A 23,928-nucleotide genomic window follows, 5' to 3' on the forward strand; every position below is an offset into this window, starting at 1 on the left:
TAGGTTTATCTTTTTTTCTACGATCCGTCAAGAACTTCAAATCTAATTTAAAAATCAAATTAGTATGACAAAAAAAAAAAATGATGAAAACTCTAATTAGTTAATTAATATTCAACTTAGATGGCGCGAGATCATATTCAATACCAACATTGATGGAGCACTGTCTCTGCACTCTTCTTGGAGGATTGTAAAAAAAAAAAATATTTCGTGCTGTAAAGTGTAAACTGACCAACATTTTTTTTTTATTCTAAAAGTCATCTTAATCAAGCCCTTATGTCCAAAAAGTCCTTTATTCAATTTATATATAATGTTATGAAACATAATTTTTAATGTATTGCAATTTTTAAATGTGGACATATCACGTCAATACTGTTGATATTATTAACTTACAAGTATCATTTTTGTACGTGATTGTGAATTGAATAGTTAATGAATTTGAATTACATAAAAGAATAAAGAATGATTAATACATGATCCATATGTAGTCGATATTTTGTTTGCAACTGTAGTTAACTACAACGTAAAATGATGGATGAAACATGTGTGCTGGTGCCATCATTGATCTTAACTCATAACAAAACCAACCATGTATAACTTTTTTTCCACCAAACAAGATGCAAGATAATTCTATATACTAAAGTCTTAGCCAATACAAATTAAGATTATTGTCTTTCAATAAAGTAAAACATACGACACAAGGACATATATAGAAACCTTGTTGCAAAACACACATCCCCTTAACCAACATAGATATTATGACATAATAGCAACTATGTATAACTTTTTCTCCACCAAACAAGATGCAAGATACTTCCATATACTAAAGTCTTAGGCAATACAAATTAAGATTATTGTCTTTCAATAAAATAAAACATACGACACAAAGACATATATAGAAACCTTGTTTCAAAACACACATCCCCTTAACCAACATAGATCTTATGACATAATATCAACTCCAGCATATAATTCGAGTGCATCCTCACGAACATTGGACGTGAAGTATGTAAAGTATTCGGCAAAGTTGAATGGCTTGTACAACAAAGGATGCTCCTTGTCTATAAATTCCTGTGGCACTTCAATCACCACCTCCTCTTTTGGCACAGAAAATAGGGAATAAGAGTACCTCTCTTTGTCCCCACTCATCATAACCCTGTGCATCACTGCATGAAGCCTCCCATTGCTCCAGGCCTTAAGTGCATCACCAACAAAGACCACAACAGCTCCCTCTGGGACCATCACTTCAACCCATTTGCCTTGTTTGGTCAGAATCTCTAGGCCTTGCACATCGTTTTGGCACAGAATGGTTAGGGTATTTTTGTCAGTATGAGGCACAAGGCCCAGGGCAGCTGATGGGGACGCCGACGGTGATGCTGTTGATGAGCCAACATTAATATTGATGTTGCTTGGAGTTGGAGGAGGAGGAGGAGGAGCTTTGTACTTCATGAAACGAAAAGCACTGGTGGTGTTTTGGACATGAGTGTCATAGTGGTTCCCCAAACCAAAGCTCTCTAAGATCATCCAAAGGATGGTGATATTCAAGTCCATCATCTTGGAGCACATGGATTTCATTGCCTCACTACATCATTACAACACAAAATACATATATATATATAGTCATTGATAAAACAACATATATCATCTTCTCATTCAGCGAATTTATTAGTGCAAAGGCGACCTAAGAAATTATAATCAAGAGGCGTAGTAGTCAACTGAAATATCAGATACCCATTACTTACTATCATCAACATACGACAAATGTAGCATGAATTCGAACATGAGTGTAGAGAGGAAATAAACAACTTTAGCCAATTTGGTTAAATCCACTTTTCAAAAGATTTAATTTTTACTCTCACTCAAATTCGCTTAACTTTCATAATTTGAATTGTTTCATAGTTAGAAGAGAAATGCTAGGGACTCTCTTAAAAGTAGAACTTTCTATAAAAATTTTACTACGTTATAATTTAATATCAATTTCCGTGCAACATTATACAAAATTTGCAAAAAAATATAAAACAATGAAGAGTCTATAAATAATCTCAGAGTATAAATTTACATATTGCAAAAACCGTGATCTTGTTTTTAAAAAAACTGATGATCTTTCCCTCTTTCCCTGTGCTGGAGTTCTACAAGGACATGTGGCACCATGATAGCCAGGACGATATAACAATCATATAAAGCTGACACTCCTTTAATTCAATCTGTTTTGAAGGGATAAGCCTTATTAAATGAGACATTGGCTGGTAGCGAGGTTGTTGGGTAGCAGCCATTGTCATGTCAAATTTTGGAGTTTTATGTCGTCAAATTTAAACTGACATTGCTTCGTTTGAATATGAGATAACTTGTTAAGGAAAGATTCTCAATCATATGTACCAGTAAACCCCTAAGCTAGCACAACTATTTTCTAATTTATCCAAGACAGGTAGTGATTATTCTTCTTTTTAGTTGCAATAGTTTAACTTATAATTAATTAATTATCTCCTAACTATTCAAATCTTTCAAGCTATGCATGCACGATCTATGACCTTCATCAGATTCAACTCTTGGGAATCGAAAGTATCTATAACATGAGAGAAAGTTTAGAGATGATAGAAAATGGGACTAAAACTTATTTTCGATCTTAAGTTTGTCATTTTGTTCTCTTCCGACGAGTGCTTTAAAATCAATAGAACGCTGATTTTTAAGTGCAAAACGCAAATTGAGAGTGAGATTAGCAGATGTCCTGGAAAACAAAATGAAAACTCGACCTTGTGGGTTTAAATTTTTTTTTAGGGTGCATATATATCTTGATGAGAGTTATGCATGCATATGCACACAGAAAAAGTCTAATATTGCAAGCTGTGATCAAAGTTAAAGCAACATGTTTATATATAATTTCAAAGTTTAACTAGAAAGACAAGAAAATCTCACCAAAATGCAGGGTTTCCTTGAGGCCACATGAGGTTGGTGAAGGCCTGAGCTGCGTCGAGGCGGCAAGCGTCATCGATGCCGAAGCTTTCGTTCAAGGGAATGACCGGGCTCTTGCCTTCGTAGCTCTGATAAGGCTTGGGACTCGTGTGCTTCTGCTTGGTCTCTTCAGGCAGATCAAACAAAGCTTTCATGGCCGTCACCATTTCTTCACGCAACTTCATGGGGATCTCATCCCTCACTAGCAAAAGAAAGCAACCATAATCCTCACATGCCTCTCTCACTTTGTTACTCATAGCTTTCCACTCCTCGCTCCCTTGCTTAAACACTAGACCCTCTGAAAAATCAAGAATTGGGAGTACTTGATCATCCATCTCCATCTCTCTCACACACTCTCTCTCTCTCTCTCTCTGTCTCCCACTCTCCGACTCCTCTCATAGTTTTTTAAGAGAAAGGCATCACTCAATTTATAGGAAGCTGGTTCCATGTAATGTAACTCTCCATCCCCCCACCAAAAAAGTCCAAAAATTAAATGTGTCTCCTCTTTTAGCTGGTTATTTGCGCAGCATTCCACTTTCTATCTTATTTTTTCTTTGGCTTGGATATAGATCTTATGTCACAGTGGCATGTCATCACTTTTGTTGTACACGCATTTTAGTAGGAAGAGTAACGTTTGAGGGATAATAAAAAATAAAAATAAAAAGGTCCCCGCGGCTAAAGTATAGCAAAGAGACAAAAACCCTAGCCGCCGACTCTTGCCTTTGGTGTTGAGGTCGGTGGCAATCCTTCTTGATCTTTTTTTTCTTCTTCTTTGTTTCTTATTGTAGTCCTCTCTTGCACGATCGAGGAGATCCTTCATTTCATGGTTGTGGTCTCTCTCTCGCTTTGTCGAGGAGAGACTTTGTGAGGTCAAGTTTGATCAATCTCGGATTCTAGAGGGGTGATTGTTGTTCAAATATGAGGTGGTGGTGCTTGTGGTTTGTGCGCTCGGTAACTAACCATGAGAAGGAAACTCGATGTTTGTTGGAGGGGACTCATAGTAGGGCTTCTTTGCCAACGATTGCAAAATCATTAGAGGTTGATGCAGACTTTTCTTTGTGGAGCCTTTACGATAGTTCTCAGGCTTGCAATGTTTTAGTCCTCATGATTAGGGTTTAGGGTTTAGGACTAAGGGTTCTCCATGATTGAAGAATCGTATTATATTTTAGGGTAAAAGACTGTTTACTACCCTCATGTTTCATGGTTTTCAACATTTAGTACATCAAGTTTTTTTCGTCTCTGAGTTATACCTAAAGTGTAAATTTTGGGACAGTCTCATACATCCGTTAGTCAAATTATTAAGTCTCCCATTAACTATGACGTGGCACCCATGTGGACAATGACTGGACACCACGTGGAAATTAAAAAAATTATAAAATAAAAAAATTATATATATATATATATATATATATATATTAAAAATAAAATAAATAAAATAAAATAACCCTTCATCTTCCCTAGATTCGGAGGAAGAAGAAGAAGAAGAAGAAGGAAGAAAGGAAGGAAGAAGGAGAAGAAAAAAAAAACCGAATCTGCAACCCAGATTCAGAGGAAGAAGAAGAAAAAGAAGAAGAAGAAGAGGAAGGAAGAAAAAGGAAGGAGAAGGAAGAAGGAGGAAGAAGGAAAAAAAAAACTTCATCTTCCTCAGATTCGGAGGAGGAAGAAGAAGAAGAAGAAGAAAAGAAAAAAAATTAAAAATAAAAACTTCATCTTCCCCAGATTTGGAAGAAGGAGAAGAAGAAGAAGAAAGATAAGGAAGAATAAGGAAGAAGGAGAAGAAGGGGAAGGAAGAAGGTGAAGAAAATAAAAAAAGTTGCAGAAGAAGAAGAAGAAGAAGGAAGAAGAACAAAAAAAAAAAAAAACCGAATCTGCAACCCAGATTCGGAGGAAGAAGAAGAAGAAGAGGAAGGAAGAAGAAAAAATAAAATAAAAAATAAAAAAAACTTCATCTTCCCCAGATTCGGAGGAAGAAGAAGAAGGAGAAGGAAGGAGAAGGAAGGAGAAGGAGGAAGGAAGAAGGTGAAGAAAAAAAAAAGTTGCAGATTCAGAGGAAGAAGAAGAAGAGGAAGAAGAAGAAGAAGAAGGAAGAAGGAAAAAAAAAAAAAAACTTCATCTTCCCCAGATTCGAAGGAAGAAGGAAGAAGAAGAAGGAAGAAGGAGAAGAAGGGGAAGGAAGAAGGAAAAAAAAAATTGCAGATTCGAAAGAAGAAGAAGAAGAAGAAAATATTTTTAATTTCCACGTGGATGGCATGTGGTGCCCAGTCATTGTCCACATAGGCGCCACATCACAGTTAACGGGAGACTTAACAGTTTGACTAACGGATGTATGAGACTGTCCCAAAATTTACACTTTAGGTATGACTCTGAGACGAAAAAAACTTGATGTATTAAATGTTGAAAACCACAAAACATGAGAGTAGTAAACAGTCTTTTACCCTATATTTTAATATGTAGGGTTGTGATACTTTTTTGACATGTATAGTCTCTTGAATGTTCTAAGAGACACGTTTAACATAGCTTCATATATACTTTTTTTTGTTGAGCAAATTCGTATATACATTTTTACTATTTTTAATGAAATTCCATTCGCTAAAAAAGCGTTAGAAGGATCATCTTATTTTATACCACAATAAAATGTTACGTTCACTTTACAGTTTCATCGGTATATATCGTAAACATTATATATATGGTCCCCTTATTCTTTGATATATTATTACAAGAATTAAGGATAAGAAACCAACAGTTCAAATATTTTTTAAATGTGTATAATTTTTAGTGTTGTTGTAGCTTATTTTATATGATAAGGGGAAGGGGCCGGCGGCAAGGAGAGATTGGAGAGAGAGATGTGTTTGTAAAATTGTAGGGGAATGTGTGTGTTATTTTCTCCTACGTAATGCTTTTATTTATAGTAACAAGAGGAAGAAGAAATTCATCATCCCTAAGGAATACAAGTTAATATAAGAAAGAATAACTAGAATCAAATCTTACATAATTACACTTAAACTCGAAAATTTACATTCTAACCCAAAAAAAAAAAAAAAAAAAGTCCTGTAGTTCAGAGGATTAATGGGATTATTACCTGCGCGGTTTTTGTTCGAATCCCTCCTCTTCAATAATGTTTGACAAATAATATAAATAAATAAAAGCACTTAACAAAAGTAGACGTAGAATACCTATCTTGTTGAAATTTTAAAATGCATAACAGAACTTCTTGAAATTTTAACCAACAAAAATGAATACATACTACTCGAAATCTCAACCATTCACATTGTTTTCAAAGTGTGCCTATTGCCACTTAGATATGGTTCAAGCAGTACTGTTTGGGCACCAAATTAGCACGGTACTATCTTTTGTTGCTCAATGCATACCGTACTTGACCTTTACGCACTGAAAAAGTTGGAGTGGCAAATGTGCATTGTTAAGAAACAACACTACAATCAAGTTTGTCTAGCTTGTTAAGAGTGTGACTCTTATACCAAATAATTAAGGAATTTTGCATGTTCTTATAAGAGTACTTAGGCTATTCCTCATATGCCAATTGATTTTATTGAGGAACATTAACTTCCTTAACGGTATCACAGTAGTTTAACCCATGTGTTGAGCCTAACATCTCATATGTTCTCACGTCACCCAATATGTGTTATCCATGTGTTGGCTTAATTGACGCCACACGTGAGGTAGCGTGTTGATACATGAATCTCGCACCAAAGAATTAAAGGATCTTGCATGTACTTATAAGAAACTAATTACCCTATATATTATCAATTAATTTTATAGTAAGATCTCAACTTTCTATTGGTAACCTTTTTGTCTCTATTGTTAAGAATTTTATTAGCGATGGTAAAGTATAAGTAGATATAAGCCTTTTGGTGTTATCTCAATTTGTGAAGGTGAGTGGAAATTTGGGTTACTTAAGACTAAGTTAGCAATTAAAAAAAGTAAGTAGAATTATGTACAAAGAAAAAAGTAAGGGTAGCTCTATCCACAAATATTTTTTACCTTTCACACACTCTGTAATTTCATGTTCTTAAATTATTTTCAATTCATTCGATCCAATAACCTAAAATTAAAAAACAAGTGTAAAAAATAAAAATGTGTGTAAATAGTATTATCCAAAATTAACTACGTACAAAGAAATAATTGCTAAATTTCCAGTTATATGATTAAGTACGAAGAAAGAATCACGTACAGGCCACAGCTCTCTGAGTTGAACTGTTGAAGAGTGGAGAAGTACGAATTCACATGGGCGCAGGGCAGGGTGCAGATTCTCATATAAAAGACATGGCGTTGCCCAATAAATATTGGTTGAAGTTCAATTTAATGTAAAGTCTATCATTTACAACTGCCTCGGTTCAATAATTAAAAAATAAAACCACATTTTACAATCAATGCTTATTTTGTTCTTATGTACTAACCTGTAACTAGAATATGGCTCGTCTTTTTTGTTCTGAAAAAAAGTTGAAGTTTCATTATAATTAATTGACAATATGAAGAGTAACTTAACTTTTTATAAGTTTTTACATAGTTTGATCCTCACCGATATGAGACTTTATTCTCATATTATCTCTTTTTTATTTACAAATTTATTTTGGAAATATTGAAAATTATTAGTGAGTTTAATGCGATGTACTATAAGTTGGAAACTATACTTATGAACAGAATAAGATATGTAGAACCCACAAAACCACACACAAAAAACTTCAAAGTATTTTTATTGATGATACGAAAGCTAACAAACATAACGTCCTATACTTCCAAATAGGAAAAGATATCATCAATTAACAAAATACCATAAGCGTTCCTAAAACTAAAACTCTAATAAAATACTTTAATAATGATTTCAACAGTGAGTTTAATATTCATCATCGTTTTTTCTAAACAAATCTCACAAATCCAAATCAAACACCAGAATCTAATTCAGCAAAACTTTACTCTTATTGCCAGATCTACAAAGCTTTATTGTTTTGGAAACATTGACAATAATTAGTGAGTTTAATGTGATGTACGTACGATAAGTTGGAAATGATATGTATGAATAGATTGAAAATGCCTAGTAGAATCAGAAGCCACAAATTAAACCACAAAACTGAATTCAGATGATTAGACATGCACCAAGAACTATACATGCATGCATGACTCGACATTCGACAAGTCGGCAAGCTACACATGGTGCAGTGTACGTAACATAAATTGTTCTATTGTATTGAGGACTAATCGACACAATGAATTTGGTTTCCAAGTCGGTCCAACCACCATGTGCTCTCGAACTCACTACATTTATAGGAATACATATTAGAAAGTTCATCCAAATTGTGGGCTAAATTAAGATTTAGCTACTAGATCAATCAATCAAGGTATCTTATTCTTGAAAATCCTTGAGCTGTGAACTAAATAATGGAACCTAATTGTTCCTCAGTGCGTTCACTTTTTGTTAGGGTCCTGGGTCATTTAATGTCACAATTATATGACATTGATATCTCCCTCTTGTTTACTAGATTAAGAACTCAATTTCCTTTGAACCAAAAAAAAAGAAAAAAAAAACAACTCAATTTGCTGACAAGGTAGGCCATTTGTAATGTACTGAAAAATTTTGGACTCATTTAACCGTTTAAATAAATAAATCCAAGCATATTCAATGCATCAAAGACTTAAAACTTATGTATAAATCTCAGACCAAAGTGAATCTCAAATTTGGATTTCAATACGAATTTGAGGCCAAAGTAGAGCTCGTTACAACAAGAAAAATTCAACCAAAGAAAATATGATTGTAGATGACGAGATAAATGACGTTGAAATTTCTATTGTCCAAGGAACTAGCTACACAAATTGTCAAAACTAAAAATATGACTCCAATGTCTAACGTAATAACTCAAATCTTTAAATTTAAAAAAATAAGAATACAAGTCCAAAAATATAATTAGTTTACGCATTAGAAGAGAAAACCAAAAAACTCAAATCTGCCACCTTTTCTAAACTCATGTATAAATTTAAAAATATAAATCTTTGTATAGTTGGCTTGGCAAATATACATAACAGATTTTACTACAATACTTACAAGTATTTAATAGAATCATCATCTCAACAATTAGATGGTGTTTGTATTAAATACATGCATTCACATAAATTATATGTAAATATTGTACCCAATCCAATATAATTCTCAAAATTTGTATAACTTATGTGAATTATTTTATTATTATTTAAGGTTGGGAATTATTTTGGAGGGAAAAGGATCATCGTTGGATCCTCTTTGTGGGGATCTGGCGAATCAAGCAATCACAGCCGTTCATCGTATATCATGCGGTCAATTTTCGTTAGATACTATTTATATTCAATTTTGAATTTTGAATTTAAAATGATTTCTGACTGCACGATATACAATGAACAGCCGTGATTGCTTGATTCCCCGGATCCCCACAAAGAGGATCCGGCGAGGATCCTTTTCTGTTTTGGAGTAGAGATTTTTAGGATTTATGTGTAGCCCACAAATGGAATAAGGTTTCACGTAGTTACACATATGGCAAATTGTTCAGGGATCAATTAATCCATGTTATAACATGTATTGCAAATGGCGTTTTATTGTAGTGGTGGAAAAATAATAATGTCTATGCACCCTAATACGGATTCATTCTCACCGAGTTTCATTCATCCTAACAACTAACTATTTAACTCACTAACGCTATCACTATACTAAAAAAAATTATACCACATATTTTATCTATGAATAATATAACCTAAAAGAAAAAATTTATTGTATATTTATATTATAACATGTATATTAAGACATAATGAGTGTTGCAACCACAACCCAAGAACTCTTTTTTAAGAACCAAGACATTGGTTAGAGTTCTTACTGAAACAAATGTGATCAGAGCGAGAGGCTGTCACTTGATTTAAATTTGGTTGCCAAAACATGTGCAATATGAAGATATCTAGTGCATCTTACTATGTCTCCTGGGTGATCATAATTCATACAGTATGGAACTATGTCTTTATTTGAGTGGTCCAAAAACAGACACTACGCAATTTTTTGTTGCTTCAATATATATTAGGCCTTTCACATTAGATCATAAGAAAAGTGGTGGAAAATTCAGTTAGGGTGTGGACCATCATCATTGGTCACATACTCATAGCCATGCTAGGGTTGCACCCATATTCAGAACCCTTTGCCCATCCTACCAAGGTATATTCACAACCATATATTCAAAAGCTTTAACAATCATGAAGGAACCTTTGACATGAATGCGAAGAAAAAAGGGAAAAAAACATTAATTTAGACAAAATATTATGTACACTTGGGAGCAAACAAATTATTCTTTTACTTTTCTTCTTCTTTCTTTTCCTTAATGTTTTCTCTTCTAGGCAATTTGATGGTTCTTGTGTGGACCAAAGTCCACTTCATGACAATTATATATTATACTGTGCCATAATATAGAGGCAGTCTATGTTGAAACACATCAAAGCCTACCACATGGTGTCACCCGCTCACTTTGGTTGATTAAATATCCTCCAATTTGAATTTTTATGAACCCTCATGATGACTTCCCTAGTCCACTTTGAAGGTTGCTTGTAGCACAAAGCACATACATTAGCACATTACAAAAAAAGTGCCCCTTTGGGATATAATAAAGCATTGCAAAACATGTGAACAAATATCCATTTTATAGTTTCTTTTGACGCATGCGTTCAATGATCAAAGATTTAGAGTTATAAATTAATTGATCAGTTTGTTAGGTTTATGCTTTTGATTTCAGAAAATGGATAAGAGTTGCTAGATATGCTTTGTACATTAAGGGGTATGTTTCAAACCAAAAAAAAAACTCTTTACTTTACAAATTTATCACATGCAATATTTCATGGTTACTATAAGGAAATGGCAGATACAAAGTGTAGAGAGCTGAGAGTACCTTCCAACTCTAAGTGCTAATTCCAGCAAATGCAAAAACTTGCATTGCTGAGTCGATGACCATTTCTTCCTCTGAAAAAGAAAACCTAACAAAATCCAAAAAAACAAAGAAAAAAAAAACAAAACTAATTTGGGGATGTTTTTCATTTGTCAACTCCTTAGGTGGCTTCACGATGGTACCCTTGGCTGGATCCGGAAATTCTCCTAACGAAAGGATCGCTGTCTCTCCACGCGTCGTCGTTTGATGCCCATCATTAGTGATTGTTAACTTTTGTTTAGCTTTTGGTCATCGAAGTTTAAGTCAATTGATTGACATGGTCTAATTGTATTTTCAGTTTAAAAAAAAGTTAATGGTTGTTATCAAAATGTATGTTCTAGATTCACATTTGACAACATATATAATTCTTCGTCTAACTGACAACAGAACATTTCCCGGGAATGGGAAATACAAGAAAATTTATTACCGAAAGTTTTCTAGGCCAGACTAGTTCTCTGAACCTTCCAACAATTCAAAGTTGGAGGAATCTCAAGGCTCTCATACAAGGGAGCAACTGGGTACCCTCCACATTAACCATGGAAGGCTTTGGATTTGTATCTTCTAAATCTAATTCAATGGGGTTTTGTCATTGAACTAGTAAATTACAAAGATTGAACACCTTTTTTATTTAGCAGATTTAAACTCTTATTAGAAGCATGTATCAACGGCTGGAATTGAAAGTCGTCAGCTAATCGATGATCAATACTCTTGCGCGGCGAATATCTGGTTCCAGGCTCCAAATTAACCAAATTTTATAACTCCCTGGAATTTAACATTACATTAATAATACAAGTCAAAGTTCTTTGATCAGAGTAACAACCATTTCACTTCCAGATCTTGACAAACTTATCGTGACCAGCCGAAGCAATCAAACCTGTAACATTTGACACCGCCAAAGAAGCAATGAGTCCTTCATGTGCTGGTAGAGTCATTACCTTGTTCTCTGTCATGTTCCATAACTCCAGTGTCTGCAATTATTTTCCCCAAATAAAAATCAAAATATGATATCTTGCAGCAACACTAGTACCAGTAAAGGATTGTTTCTCTCGTGTAAAATGGGAACAAATATCCGAACGCCTTAAGAGAGTAGTGGTCTCCAAGCAAAAAATGTAACAAACATTACATAAGCACAATAATGGAGAATTTACTTGCCTGATAACAGCCAATGACAAGCAGTGAAGTATATGTATGATGGAAAACACACGATTGAAATTTATTTCCGTTGCAGCTCAACTCATGAACACATTCACCTTCGCCTCCTGCTCCAAGTGCCCAAACTCTAACAGAGTCGTCACTGACAGATGCGAGGAACTCACCAGAAGGATCCCAGCACACAGAATGGATAGGCTTAGTATGCCCCTGCATACAACACATGCTTTTAGAACATTGCTAAGTACCTAATCCTACAAAAACCACAATTTCCCAGTGAAACAAGCGTCTCAACATGCAATAGCATTTCCAGGACTTTTAAAGGACCCGAAGGCTCATCAATGTTGCATATACAGAACTCAAAAGATAATGTCACGTGCACAAACAATGTCAACATAGCGTTACATGATAGCATAACTCTCAGAATGATCACACAGAATATTATGTAAATGTAGAGTTGACCTGTAATGAATGCCGACAAGCTTGTGTCTCCACATCCAGTATATGTACAACATTCTCTGCAGCTGTAGCAAGAAATCTTCCAAGACGGGGTTGAAATCTCAACTGCCTCTTACCACCCTAATATGTTCAAACTTACTAATAACGAATATACCAAACAGTGCACAATCAAATAAAAAACCACTAGCTCACCCCACTCAACTTCTGTACACAAGATTCTACCTTAAACACGCTTGCACAAAAGCCATTGTTAATTCTCCAGTACCGTATCTCACCACTCGCATCACACGAACAGATAAGGTCATCATTGTTTGGGTGAAAATCTACTGACAGGACAGGAGCAGAATGTCCCATAAAGGTGCAAAATGAAACAGGCTGCAGATTTAAGACATACAAAAAGTTTTACAAGGCGAGATTACAGAATATATACGATCCACGGGACAGAAGAATGTTTCCACTAACATTGTCAGCATCCCAGATCTTGACAGTTTTGTCGAATGAAGATGTTGCAAGACGTGGCATGCTCGGACTGAAACGAACATCAGTTATCAACAATGAATGTTCTCCGAGAACAGCTTTTGGCGTTAAACTATCTGTGTACCACAGTATGGCCTGCAACACACAGATATCAAGCAATTCCACATTTATGTTCAGATATACATATAAGAATAGCAGCATTGCTCAATATGTATAGGAGCATTGAATTCTCCTCACAGAAGCTATTGGAAAATAGGAAATCATCACTCGCTCACCTTCTTATCAAGGCCACCACTAGCAAGAACTTTTCCATCTGATGAGATGTGGCAACTCACAACCTTGCTTGCACTTGCTCTAGCAGAGTTTTTTTCCGTAAATGTGAATCCTAAAGTCATATCGAAATTCCAAGTCTCAAAACAACCATCCATGTTTAATTTAGAGCCCCGTCTGGTAACCATTTCATTTTTAGTTTTTAGCTTTCAGTTCTCTTCGTTAGAGATAGAGGGAAATACACGGGAGAAAGGAAAGATGAAGAACGGTGGAGGAAGGATGGTGGGTGGAATGTAGAAGAAATGTATATGGAACGGTGCACACAACGAAAACCTATATCTCTATACAATTTTTCTACTGGATACATCCTCTATCGCTAGCGCACAAAATAAAACCGAAATAGTTATCAAACGGGGTCCATAAAAAAATAAAAAAAAAAACAGAGAATTGTCCACAATGTTTCAAAACAACTAAATAACAAAGTATTCACTAATGCACCTGTAGATTGTGCATCATCAAGAAGTTCATCATCTTCTGCATTTTCTGCATCGTCTGCAAATTGATCCACATCCGTCTGCAAACGAACATGTTTATCATCCCATTACCAAAATCATCAATTCCTTGTGATACCAAGAAGATGAAGAGATTACTCACCAACTGAACTGAGAGTGATGAAAGAGCAGCATCAGCACCAGACATCATCAGAGGCTTAAGGAGTTGTGGATGTGCTGGAGCAAAAGCTTTCTTTCTCTATTCCTCAACTCTTTTCCTTGATCATCTGTTTTCCTTGATCATCTTTCCACTTTCTAACAATTTTCATGTTTGGCGGTGGAGTTGACGCCCAAGTCAGCTTGAAAATTATTTTTTAAATGCTTTATGATTCAATTAGATAACTTTCTTTTTTATTTATTTATAAACAATAGTTATATTCTAAACTAATGAGAGGATAGAGAGTGAACACGAAACACAACGAATTTAAAATTAGGCAATCCACCACTTTAAACTTGACAGAAGCCATCATCCAAACTTTTGATCTAAATATTCCAAATTTTATACTGAAATAACGTAGAAATCTTAAATTTCAGGTAGACGGGCCATGAGCTCATTCCAACAACATCGATATTGTTCCCACTTGATCAAGTGCAGATGTGGGGTTTTAATACAAAAGGTCACAGTGATAGTTAGAGTGGGGTAATTCTATATAAATTGCTTGTTCTCCAACCTTCTGGCTGATGTGGGACAGAAATTCTATCAAAAATAATTTCGTTCGTCTATGTTGTACTTTAGAGAATCCAATCTTCCAAACTTGTTTTAGTTTTATCCGCGACTGACGGCGAAGTTCCCATCAACATGCCACGTGAAGTTACCGTTACGCCGAACAATTTCTCCCTTTCAAGCCTATCAACCCTTATGCTGCACGTTAAAACTGGGAGACTGGACCTTGATGACAAAAGAACTATCTCAAAGAGACTCGGCTGAACAAAAATGAAACGGGACATGATAATCACACCCATTTTCTCCACCTGCACACCCCTGTTTTATTACGTCCCATGTTTTCGTTCGATCCTATGCCCAGAAACAAGGGTGGGTGTGTGGCAAGAGGAAAAAAATATGTGATTTATCATTTTCCCGAATGAAACACGATGAGAATGATAAAATTTCTATCCTCCCGTCCGAAAACGTTACAAGAGCAGCATGAAGCAATTGAGAGATGTCCCAGTTTTTACTGTTACAGTAATAAGCATACAAATACAACAATAATGTTACAAGGACAGTTTCCGGGGGTCCTGTGGAGACAGTTCGATATCCCAAAAAACAAAAGTTGAAGATCAATCGAGCAACCAAAGACATAAACTACAAGCGTTGACCAAGACTGGCTGAAACCTATTCCTAATCTGTGAAGTTCAGTTAATCACAGTGACCATTTCACTTCCAGAGCTTGACAAACTTATCGTGACTAGCCGAAGCAACCAAACCCGTAACAGTTGACACAGACAAGGCAGCAATAAGTCCTTCATGTGCCGATAGAGTCATTGTCTTGTTCTCTGTCATGTTCCATAACTCCAGTGACTGCATTTTACCCAGATAAAACTATCAGTACAGGATCATTTTTCCAGGTGGTAAAATGGGAACACGCATCCCAACAGTTTAAGTGAATAGTGACCTCCAAGCAAAAATGTAAAGAACATTATATAAGAACAATAATGCAGAATTGACTTGCCTGATAACAGCCAATGACCAGCAGTGAAGTATACGTAGGATGGAAAACGCATGAATGAAATTTATTTCCGTTGCAGCTTAACTCATGAACGCATTCCCCTTCGCCTCCCGCTCCAAATGTCCAAACTCTTACAGAGTCCTCGCTGACAGATGCAAGGAATTCGCCAGAAGGATCCCAACACACAGAATGGATAGGCTTAGTATGCCCCTGCATTCAAATCCAAATTCCAAGTAATGCAGTTGAGAATTCACATGAAAATATTACATGATCCGTTTAAATTACAACTATGAAAGAAAAATTATAGTGAGACATAATGTTAGACTGACCTGTAAAGAATGCCGACAAGTCTGAGTCTCAACATCCAGTATAGATACAACATTCTCTGCGGCTGCAGCAAGAAATCTTCCAAGACGGGGTTGAAATCTCATTTGTGCCGTACCACCCTAATACATTCAAGCATATCAGAATCACCAAAACGTATATAATATGAAAACCACCACTACCCCACCCCCATCAACTTCCTACATCCCAGAAGACAAGATTCTACCTTAGACACGCATGAGCAGCTGCCTTTGTTAATACTCCAGTAGCGTATCTGACCATCCCCGTCACAAGAACAGATGAGGTCGTCTTTATTTGGGTGGAAATCTAATGACATAACAGAGGCCGAATGTCCCATAAAGGTACGGAGAGAATAATCAGGCTGCAGAATAAAAACATAAAGAAGGCTTGATACAACATGTCACAAAAGATAAATCATCTTTTTACGAATAGAAGCACGAACTCAGCACCCAAGCAATGAAGCATATAGATGAACTCATAATGGCAAAGATATGATAGAAATCAAACTAGAAGTAGGTATACTTAGTTTGATTACTTAAACAAGTCTTCAAATCTCGAATCAATAGGTTAAAATCAGAGTATAAGCTAAGTAGATGACAAGGACAGAAGAATTTTTCACTAACATTGTCGGCATCCCAAACCCTGACAGTCTTGTCGAATGAAGACGTTGCAACACGTGGCATGCTCGGACTAAAACGAACATCAGTTATCAAAGCTGAATGTTCTTCTAGCGTACTTTTTAGCTTTAATGTATCTGTGTACCACAATACAGCCTGCATAATACACATGTCAAGAACACTATAAATAAGTACAAGCATCAACCAACAAAGTAAACGTTATAGCTTTTAAGAAGTAAACTAAACAAACAATTTCACATGTTAATGTTCGGGAAGAATCAATTAGCCAATATGTAGCAGCAGTTCTTAATCCTCCCACAGAAGTTATTAGCAATTTCAACATTCATTCACTCACCTTTTTATCATGGCCCCCACTAGCAAGAAACTTTCCATCTGATGAGAAGTGACAGCTTGTAACCTTGCTTACGCTTGCTCTAGTACAGTTTACTTCCGTAAATGTGAACCCTGCAGTCAAATTCAAATTCTGAGCCCTCAAAGTAAACAATAGTAGCTGCAAACAACCAGGTTTACTTATTTTAATTATTTAAAAAAGAAATTATTTAAAAAGAAAAAAAAATAACTATGATGAACAAAATAACACTTACAAATGCAATTCCCTGAAACCAAGTACATGACCAAAAAGATGTAGTTGAAAAGTAAGGTTGCAGAAAAATTGGTTGACAGATTTTTTATTAGTTGACCGTTTGCTATTTACTTCCTATGATAAGCTACATCTACATTCTCTCTTTTGAATGTTTACGAAGATAAGAAGAACGAGTATTGACATTGTTTGTGTGTTTGTGGACAACACAATTATATATGTGAGATAAAAATTGACAAAAGAAAAAAGACAAAGATCATTAATTGAGACTTGTGATTCAATACCGATGACTTGCACTGTCCTGGTTTTTATGAATGTATATATCTAATATTCAAGAAAATACGAAAGAATTGCATTGTAGGTGAGAAAATACTGGCAGATACTACGTTCAGGATGATGTTAAACAAAGAATTCATTCAACAACATGGCACCCACCGCACCTTTGCTGACATCCATACATCGACCAACAGCATCTCTATGATCCACATCATCAGGGGATAAAAAAGACTCGACATTATCATCAAGAGACCCATCCTCTACAAATCGATCCATATCAGCCTGCAATTCAAGATCTTTATCATCCCACTGCCAAAATGGAATCCCAATGAGAATCCGTGCAAGGAATTGCCAATTCCTTCTAAGACAAGAAGATGAAGAAATCACTCACCAACTGATGTGATGGTGATGTAAGAGTACCAGTACCATCAGCACCAAACATCATCAGAGGCTTGGAGGAGCTACCATTGTGGGGCAAGGCAGGCATTGAGATTACATCTCCAGGAGTGTGAGTCGAGGGAGTTGAGGGGGCTGAACTCGGGGAAGGCCCAGCTGTGTTTGCTGTTCCTGTGCTATTGGCAGGCCCTGAAGATGACACTGGCTGCTTTCTCTTTCTCCCTGGCTGGTTTTTTGAAACCTTAAATTGCATAGGCAAAACTGTATAAGGAGCTTCCCCAAGAATTCTCGACAATGTGTAAATAAAAAATTGAACAATTACTATTCTCCAAGGTTGTAAGTTTGATAAGCAATACGAGCCTGAGTTAATTGACCAAGAAAAAGTTCATAATAAATAACCATAAAGGGACAGACAGACCTGATCATTTCCTCGAAAAGAGTTCGACATGCTACCATCCATAGTGATGCTGCCAGCACCCCCCATTTTATCTTGCTGATGGGGATTGAGATTTGAATTTTGTGACTGCTGATTAGAAAGAGCGTGCTGTTGAAGCTGTTGCTGTTGCTGTTGCTGTTGAGGATTGCTGTTTTGTTGCTGCTGAAGTTGAGCCATTTTTAACTACAAACAAACAAACACTCTCAGAAGCCAAAGAGAATGAACTGTTTGATAATATGTCGAAGTACAGAGGGGGTAAACTCCACCACCATAACAATTACAACTACAAGTGAAATAGACGGAGATTGGAGCACCTTAATCAGCATATCTGTATCTCCACGAGGCAAAATAGGGCCACCAGCTTGAAGAGGTGATCCTATATTTGGTACCACGTCACCAACAGAATTTGCAAGGCCATCCTTCCCAGGACCGCGATTCAATAGCATTCTTAGTCTTCTACTCTCATCGTTGGCAGCAGACGGTGATGTCATATTTTGCTGAGCAAGCATAAGTTGCTGGTGTTGTGGTGTCAACATCTGCAGCTGATGAAAGGGCTGGGGAGCTTGTATGAAAGGTTTCTGTTGCTGAAGAAGTCCAGAGCGAAGCTGCTCCAAACCCTAACGTGGAGAAAAACGGTTGTAGAGTATTAATGGGTGATACTCCAAGCTTCAGAAATGCAACCAAATAGACGATAGAGATTTTAAATTTAAACGAACATTGGTCGCTTCGAGATTCTAAACTTCAGAGATGGACAACAAATGAACTAATATAGTTTCCAAATTCAGAAACAATGTAATTTTGATGCATTTAGCGCATCTATTACCATTGTTTTAATACAGGACCGGAAACTCAAGAAAAGAAATGGTCCAAATAGACATAAGAAATTTTCTAACAAAGGCTAAGAAACAAACAGAAAATTATCCAGCCATCAAAAACTTACTGTGAGCGGCCATCCTTTTAAAGTCAAATTGTTTCCACCCTGATTTGATCCTGAAAAAGAGTCTTACATGTAAGGTACAAGCATCATTATACAATATCGTCAAAACCTACAAAATCTTTCAACTCTATAATTACTAACTCACAAATTACTTTAGTGTAGCAGGCTTCCAATATAAAAATAGAATACATTAAGCAGCACAGAGGATCAATATGTGCACATAATATTTCAGAGTGAGACATGGTCAATCAAACGTCGAGAAAGACAATACAAGAATACCAGGAATTCCTATTAATGATCCCTCAGGACCTGCAGCTCTGGGATTCAATACTGGATTGATTTCAGTCTTTATGTCCTGATTCCATATACAAGTCAGAACAGATAAACATGATCCAAAACACATAATGGAATTCCAAATAAAACTAATCATACCGGTGTAGACCCTGCCAATTGCTGATTTCGAGCTTGGACTTGTTGAGTCATCCCACCAGCTGTACCATGCAAAACTTGCCTGCAAAAAAGCGTTCACTATTTTATAATTAATGTTGATAACAGGATTAAGTAACAGCTTCCACATCTAAAACCCTATCAGTAAGTAGTTATGCGGGCACAGCATACGAACTAACATTTTACAGTTTTCTGAGACAAATGCAGGTCGCACTTTACTCTAAATCCTAAAAATACATAGCAGAGCAATCCCATCAATATGAAACCGTTTTCTCCAAGCCATAAATTTCTGTGCATTTAGTTGATTTGAAGATAAATTCCTAAGCATAAATAAACAAGTCCACATCATTTCTCAATGTATCGAGAAGCTCAACAAGCAAATAAGAATAGTGGAAGATACAAAGTCCTAGAGAAATGCACCCTGAAGGCTGGCCGGTTGCTGCAGCTGACTTCAATATTGAAGCATGATTTTGATCCAAAATCTGGCCCACATTTTCACCAAATCTCTGCTGCAGATTGTTCCTAATACGGGTCAGAAAACTGTTAAAGTCATTCTATTAAAAAAAATAAGGATAATTCACGTACCTTCATAGATGCATCATCCATAGCATCTCTCTGAAGAGGAAGTTTTAATCTTTCCTCATACATCTTTGTAGCCATGGCATTCGCTGTTCCAGGATTTTGTCGCATGAGAGGATCATTTCCAACAAGCCCATTTGTAGTTCCATTGAGAAGATGTGCCCCATCTCTTCTCTGCTGCGGCTGTGGCGGTTGCTGTTGCTGCTGTGGTTGCTGCTGTTGCTGCTGTTGTTGTTGCTGCTGCTGCTGCTGCTGCTGTTGTTGCTGCTGCTGCTGCTGTTGTTGCCTTTGCATCATGAGTTGCTGCATTTGCATTTGCTGCTGCTGTTGTTGTGAGTTTTGCGGTTGCTGGGAATGTTGTTGCTGTTGTTGTTGCTGCTGCTGCTGTTGCTGCTCCCTTGCCTTAATCAACTGAGTCTGCAGTTTGAATATTCATGAGCTTCCAAAAGGCACTACACTTGTTTATAAGAACTATAAGAAATACCCTTGGAAAGCTTGTGATTACCGGTACATATCACACGCATTACAAACAACAACAACAACAACAACAAAGCCTTTTCCCACTAAGTGGGGACACGCATTACAAACAAAGACATAAAATTAATATGGCTAATTCACTATAAGTAACGATTGTAGAAATATACACTTAGTTATAGTAGACAAACAAACAGTGTTTGTCACGACTATTTGATGCCTCCAGTGAAAAAGATCATGCTTATTAGTTAGTATCAAGCGTGAGGTTGAGTGTGTTCATCCAACTTAGGCATTTTAGTCAAATTAAGGGCTATACCTATGCCATTAGTGTGGAAGACCAACAGATATTGGCCTACACATATTCAACCATCATGCACTGAAACAAAAAGAAAAAGCACCCTTAACCAGGCCAATACTTTAATTATAAGCTCAACAAAACAACCCATAAAGCAATTAGAAGTTTGAAAAAATGGCTGAAAGATACAAAGTACTTGTTACTCAAGAATGCAAAACAATCAAAAGTTTAATACTCATCTGAAATTGTACCAGTCAGCATATTTTCAGTTCACATACAACCATCAGGGGTTTAAGCCTTATGACCGTCAAGCAAATTGTGAACACAAAGTTTGGTGATGGGCAGAATGCAGCATAGCTAGAACCTTTGAGTTTTAATAATTGTTTGCCAAAATTGCAACAAAGGAATAAAATGTCTTCAGAGAGAACAAAAAGCAGATAGAAAATCAGAAGCAAAGAAGTCAAAACAACTTTTTCAGTGATACGACATAGATCAGAAATCCAGGGTGAAAACTGAATGTTCTATTATATAAACAGTAGTACGAGAATTAGAGTAAATCTTTATCAAAAGAAGAATCAGAGTAAAACATGAGATAACAAAGGGATCAACTGCAGTAGACAGCCAGAGAATGATGTAACTGAGCATATAAGAAATCACATATAAACTAGAGAAAGAAAAAGCAAGAACAAAAATCTCAAAATCTACCCTGACATAGGAGCTCCATTTTGTTCTGTGAAAAAAAAAATCAAAATGAACTCCCCTGGCATGAGAGTAGAAGTGCATTCCATTTGAATTGGCTTGTGAAGAAAACATAAAGCATGAAACAAGTCTCAACATTAACCAACTGCAAATTCCTTCTATTTAAAGCTGGGGAATATCAACGACGCAAAACACACCCTTTTCTCCACTCTTAAAATCTCTCATTGCAAATGATATATGGCCTACAGTATATACCAAGCTAGTACGTGATAAAGCATTCTCAAACTAACCTCAATGTAAGATGCCGCAACCTCTGAATGTTTCTCATTAGTCCTAGCAATGAATATATCCCAGAAAACCGACCACCATTCAAATAGGAAACCTCCCGGCGCATCAATAGCTGTAAAACCCATAGCCAAAAGAAAAATCAAAATGCAAGTTCAGCAAAGTAAAAAAAAAACTCATTTAAAAAGTAATAAGAAAGATAATGTCCATTACTCAAAAGATTTTTGCACCCCTTAGGTCAACATTTCTGTGCTTACCAACGGGATCTGAGGATACTTTTCCTTCTGCTTGGAAAGCTTGTGCAGAGGCTTTTAAATCCCGCTTCACTAGATAATCATGGATATACACATCCAGCCTGTTAATGACAAACAGATATTATCAGTCACACGAGTAGAAGGAGAAAAACAGTGAAAGACTATATTTTGGTTAACGAAAACTCAAATATTACTAAAAATAACAGAAATTATAGAGAGATAAGTGATGTAATAAACAAGGCTCAGTCCAGAAACCCAATTTCTACTGTAAAAAGTGAAGTAAAAGATTCATCAAAATAAAAAATTGGCCAAAAGCATACCCATTATAACAACAAACCCTAAATCCGCACAAATGAAATCAACATACAAAAATAAAAAATAAAAAAAGGTTAAAGAACCAAACTTTAATCCAAACTCTGCAAAAACTAACAAACCCCAGAGAATCCCAGAAACCCAGAATACAGCAAGGAGTCACTAAACTTGGAAAGAAAAAAAAAACAGAAACCCAGATAGGAAACTAAGGCTGAAAGTGAAGAACTAAACAATTTACAGCAAAAACTTACATTTTATCAGCTTCCCAGTTGGTATGAGACATGCTGCTGAATGATAAAATCTCACCCAACACTGGATAATAATGTCAGATTCTCAATGGCAACTTCTTCTGCTTTTCAGCTCTGAAGTAAATCAAACCCACAAGAGAGAAGCAATAAATTTTTGGTACAAAACATGGAAGTTCATAAATACAAAAAGGAATGTGCAGAAAGAGGGGGGAATAGAAGCAGAACAACCTTTGATTTTTATCAAACAAAATATAAAGAGACTAAAATAAATAAATTGCAAATTTATAATTTTCAGCTGATGTTAAATTTAATAAATTAATATAGAAAGGGAAAGATGATAGGGATACCTTCAAACCCCTTTTTTGTGAGGTTTAATACGGTGGTTTAAATCTTTTCTTTTGTTTTTATTTTTTCTTTTCTTCTCAGGGAACTAGGAATTTTTCTGAAAGAGTTGAAGTTGAACTGTTGGTGGATTTTGAGCTGCTGTTGCAGATATCATAATGGTTTTCCTCATTGAATTTACTTAATCAGCCCTCAAACCCTATCAAATTTTCAACCTAATACCACTGAGTTTGTGCAAAGCTTTTTATTGGAATGACTGAATTGCCCTTTCATATTGTCTGAAAGTAATGTGTTTATCAAATAAATAAATAAATAACAAAAAAGGTTCTGTGGTCAAATTGTAATTTTGTATAGGTCACCAGGAGTAATTTGCAATTTTCACATGTACCGATTGCTTATTTAACAAAAGGGATAAGGTTGTTATCTTCTGGGTAAAACCCAAAAGTCAATCTGATTGTTTTTTCGGTTATTATTGGAAGTGACAATAAGGTAAAAAACTTTATGAAGAAAATATAAGAATCATTTAGAAGTGATTTTTGAATAGATTGAAATTGTTTTTAAAAAAATATTTTAAGTTTCAAGAGCACTTGAAGTGTTTTTTGCATAAATCAATTCAAATGTTTTCCAAAATTCACTTGCATATTTACTAAGAATCTGATTATATAAACATTGTCATCAAAAACGTTTTCAGCTATATTAAAAGTACGCCCTTAATTTTTTCCATTACACCAAGAAGTAATTTTATTAGTCTAGTTATATCTTACATGATTAATATATTATATTATGATACTACTACTTAAATTGCGTGGTTTCTCTTCACTTGTAAGTGAGAGGTTTTAATTTTGATTTTTACCAAAGGCAAATTTGAATCATATTATTGCTAACTCATTGTAAGGTTTAACTAACTCCCTCTTAGGGTAGAT

At 35.7% G+C, this 23,928-nt stretch overlaps 3 protein-coding genes across 9 annotated transcripts; all 3 read right to left on the minus strand.

Annotated features, from left to right (window-relative positions):
• Nucleotides 1-798: 798 nt before the first annotated feature.
• LOC103456162 (probable 2-oxoglutarate-dependent dioxygenase AOP1) lies at nt 799-3,366 on the minus strand. Its single transcript, XM_008395816.4, has 2 exons — nt 2,911-3,366; nt 799-1,579 (listed from the first exon to the last, which is right to left on the minus strand). Exons 1-2 carry the CDS (start codon nt 3,285-3,287, stop codon nt 940-942), a joined length of 1,017 nt encoding a protein of 338 aa, XP_008394038.4. The 5' UTR covers nt 3,288-3,366; the 3' UTR covers nt 799-939.
• A 7,871-nt stretch (nt 3,367-11,237) lies between these two features.
• Nucleotides 11,238-14,093, minus strand: LOC103456151 (transcriptional corepressor LEUNIG-like). 3 transcript variants are annotated; one of them, XM_008395799.4, is made up of 9 exons: nt 13,899-14,093; nt 13,743-13,818; nt 13,250-13,359; nt 12,960-13,109; nt 12,720-12,872; nt 12,501-12,617; nt 12,042-12,248; nt 11,764-11,857; nt 11,238-11,651 (listed from the first exon to the last, which is right to left on the minus strand). In XM_008395799.4, the coding sequence occupies exons 1-9, from the start codon at nt 13,944-13,946 to the stop codon at nt 11,578-11,580; spliced, it is 1,029 nt and encodes a 342-aa protein (XP_008394021.2). In that variant the 5' UTR covers nt 13,947-14,093; the 3' UTR covers nt 11,238-11,577. The 3 variants fall into 3 exon arrangements, with proteins under 3 accessions (XP_008394021.2, XP_070669274.1, XP_070669275.1); XM_070813173.1 differs by having other exon boundaries at nt 12,690-12,872; XM_070813174.1 differs by having other exon boundaries at nt 11,631-11,857.
• Nucleotides 14,094-14,940: 847 nt separating this feature from the next.
• LOC103456152 (transcriptional corepressor LEUNIG) lies at nt 14,941-23,218 on the minus strand. Of its 5 annotated transcripts, none has more exons than XM_008395800.4 (19): nt 23,011-23,218; nt 22,667-22,777; nt 22,107-22,204; nt 21,855-21,964; nt 20,103-20,513; nt 19,938-20,023; nt 19,503-19,581; nt 19,350-19,425; nt 19,074-19,123; nt 18,448-18,750; nt 18,116-18,316; nt 17,693-17,938; nt 17,466-17,583; nt 16,780-16,889; nt 16,431-16,580; nt 16,013-16,168; nt 15,792-15,908; nt 15,466-15,672; nt 14,941-15,314 (listed from the first exon to the last, which is right to left on the minus strand). In XM_008395800.4, exons 2-19 carry the CDS (start codon nt 22,696-22,698, stop codon nt 15,171-15,173), a joined length of 2,694 nt encoding a protein of 897 aa, XP_008394022.3. In that variant the 5' UTR covers nt 22,699-22,777; nt 23,011-23,218; the 3' UTR covers nt 14,941-15,170. The 5 variants fall into 5 exon arrangements, with proteins under 5 accessions (XP_008394022.3, XP_070669272.1, XP_028949135.2 ...); XM_070813171.1 differs by having other exon boundaries at nt 17,466-17,610; XM_029093302.2 differs by having other exon boundaries at nt 19,938-20,026.
• Between the last annotated feature and the right edge of the window lie 710 nt (nt 23,219-23,928).

This window comes from Malus domestica, chromosome 15, assembly GCF_042453785.1.
Source record: "Malus domestica chromosome 15, GDT2T_hap1".
Lineage (NCBI taxonomy): Eukaryota > Viridiplantae > Streptophyta > Magnoliopsida > Rosales > Rosaceae > Malus > Malus domestica.

Coding starts and splice junctions, on each gene's coding strand:
- LOC103456151 (XM_070813173.1), bottom strand. CDS start 13,946: ATGATGTCTGGTGCTGATGCTGCTCTTTCATCACTCTCAGTTCAGTTG. Junction 11,858..12,041: donor TTGTCATTGGCTGTTATCAG/GCAAGTAAATTC, acceptor AAATAATTGCAG/ACACTGGAGTTATGGAACAT. Junction 11,652..11,763: donor GGCGGTGTCAAATGTTACAG/GTTTGATTGCTT, acceptor GTTAAATTCCAG/GGAGTTATAAAATTTGGTTA.
- LOC103456152 (XM_029093301.2), bottom strand. CDS start 22,698: ATGTCTCATACCAACTGGGAAGCTGATAAAAT. Junction 21,965..22,106: donor AGTATCCTCAGATCCCGTTG/GTAAGCACAGAA, acceptor TGGGTTTTACAG/CTATTGATGCGCCGGGAGGT. Junction 15,909..16,012: donor GCTGCTCATGCGTGTCTAAG/GTAGAATCTTGT, acceptor TGAATGTATTAG/GGTGGTACGGCACAAATGAG.
- LOC103456162 (XM_008395816.4), bottom strand. CDS start 3,287: ATGGAGATGGATGATCAAGTACTCCCAATTCTTGATTTTTCAGAGGGT. Junction 1,580..2,910: donor CAAGGAAACCCTGCATTTTG/GTGAGATTTTCT, acceptor GTAATGATGTAG/TGAGGCAATGAAATCCATGT.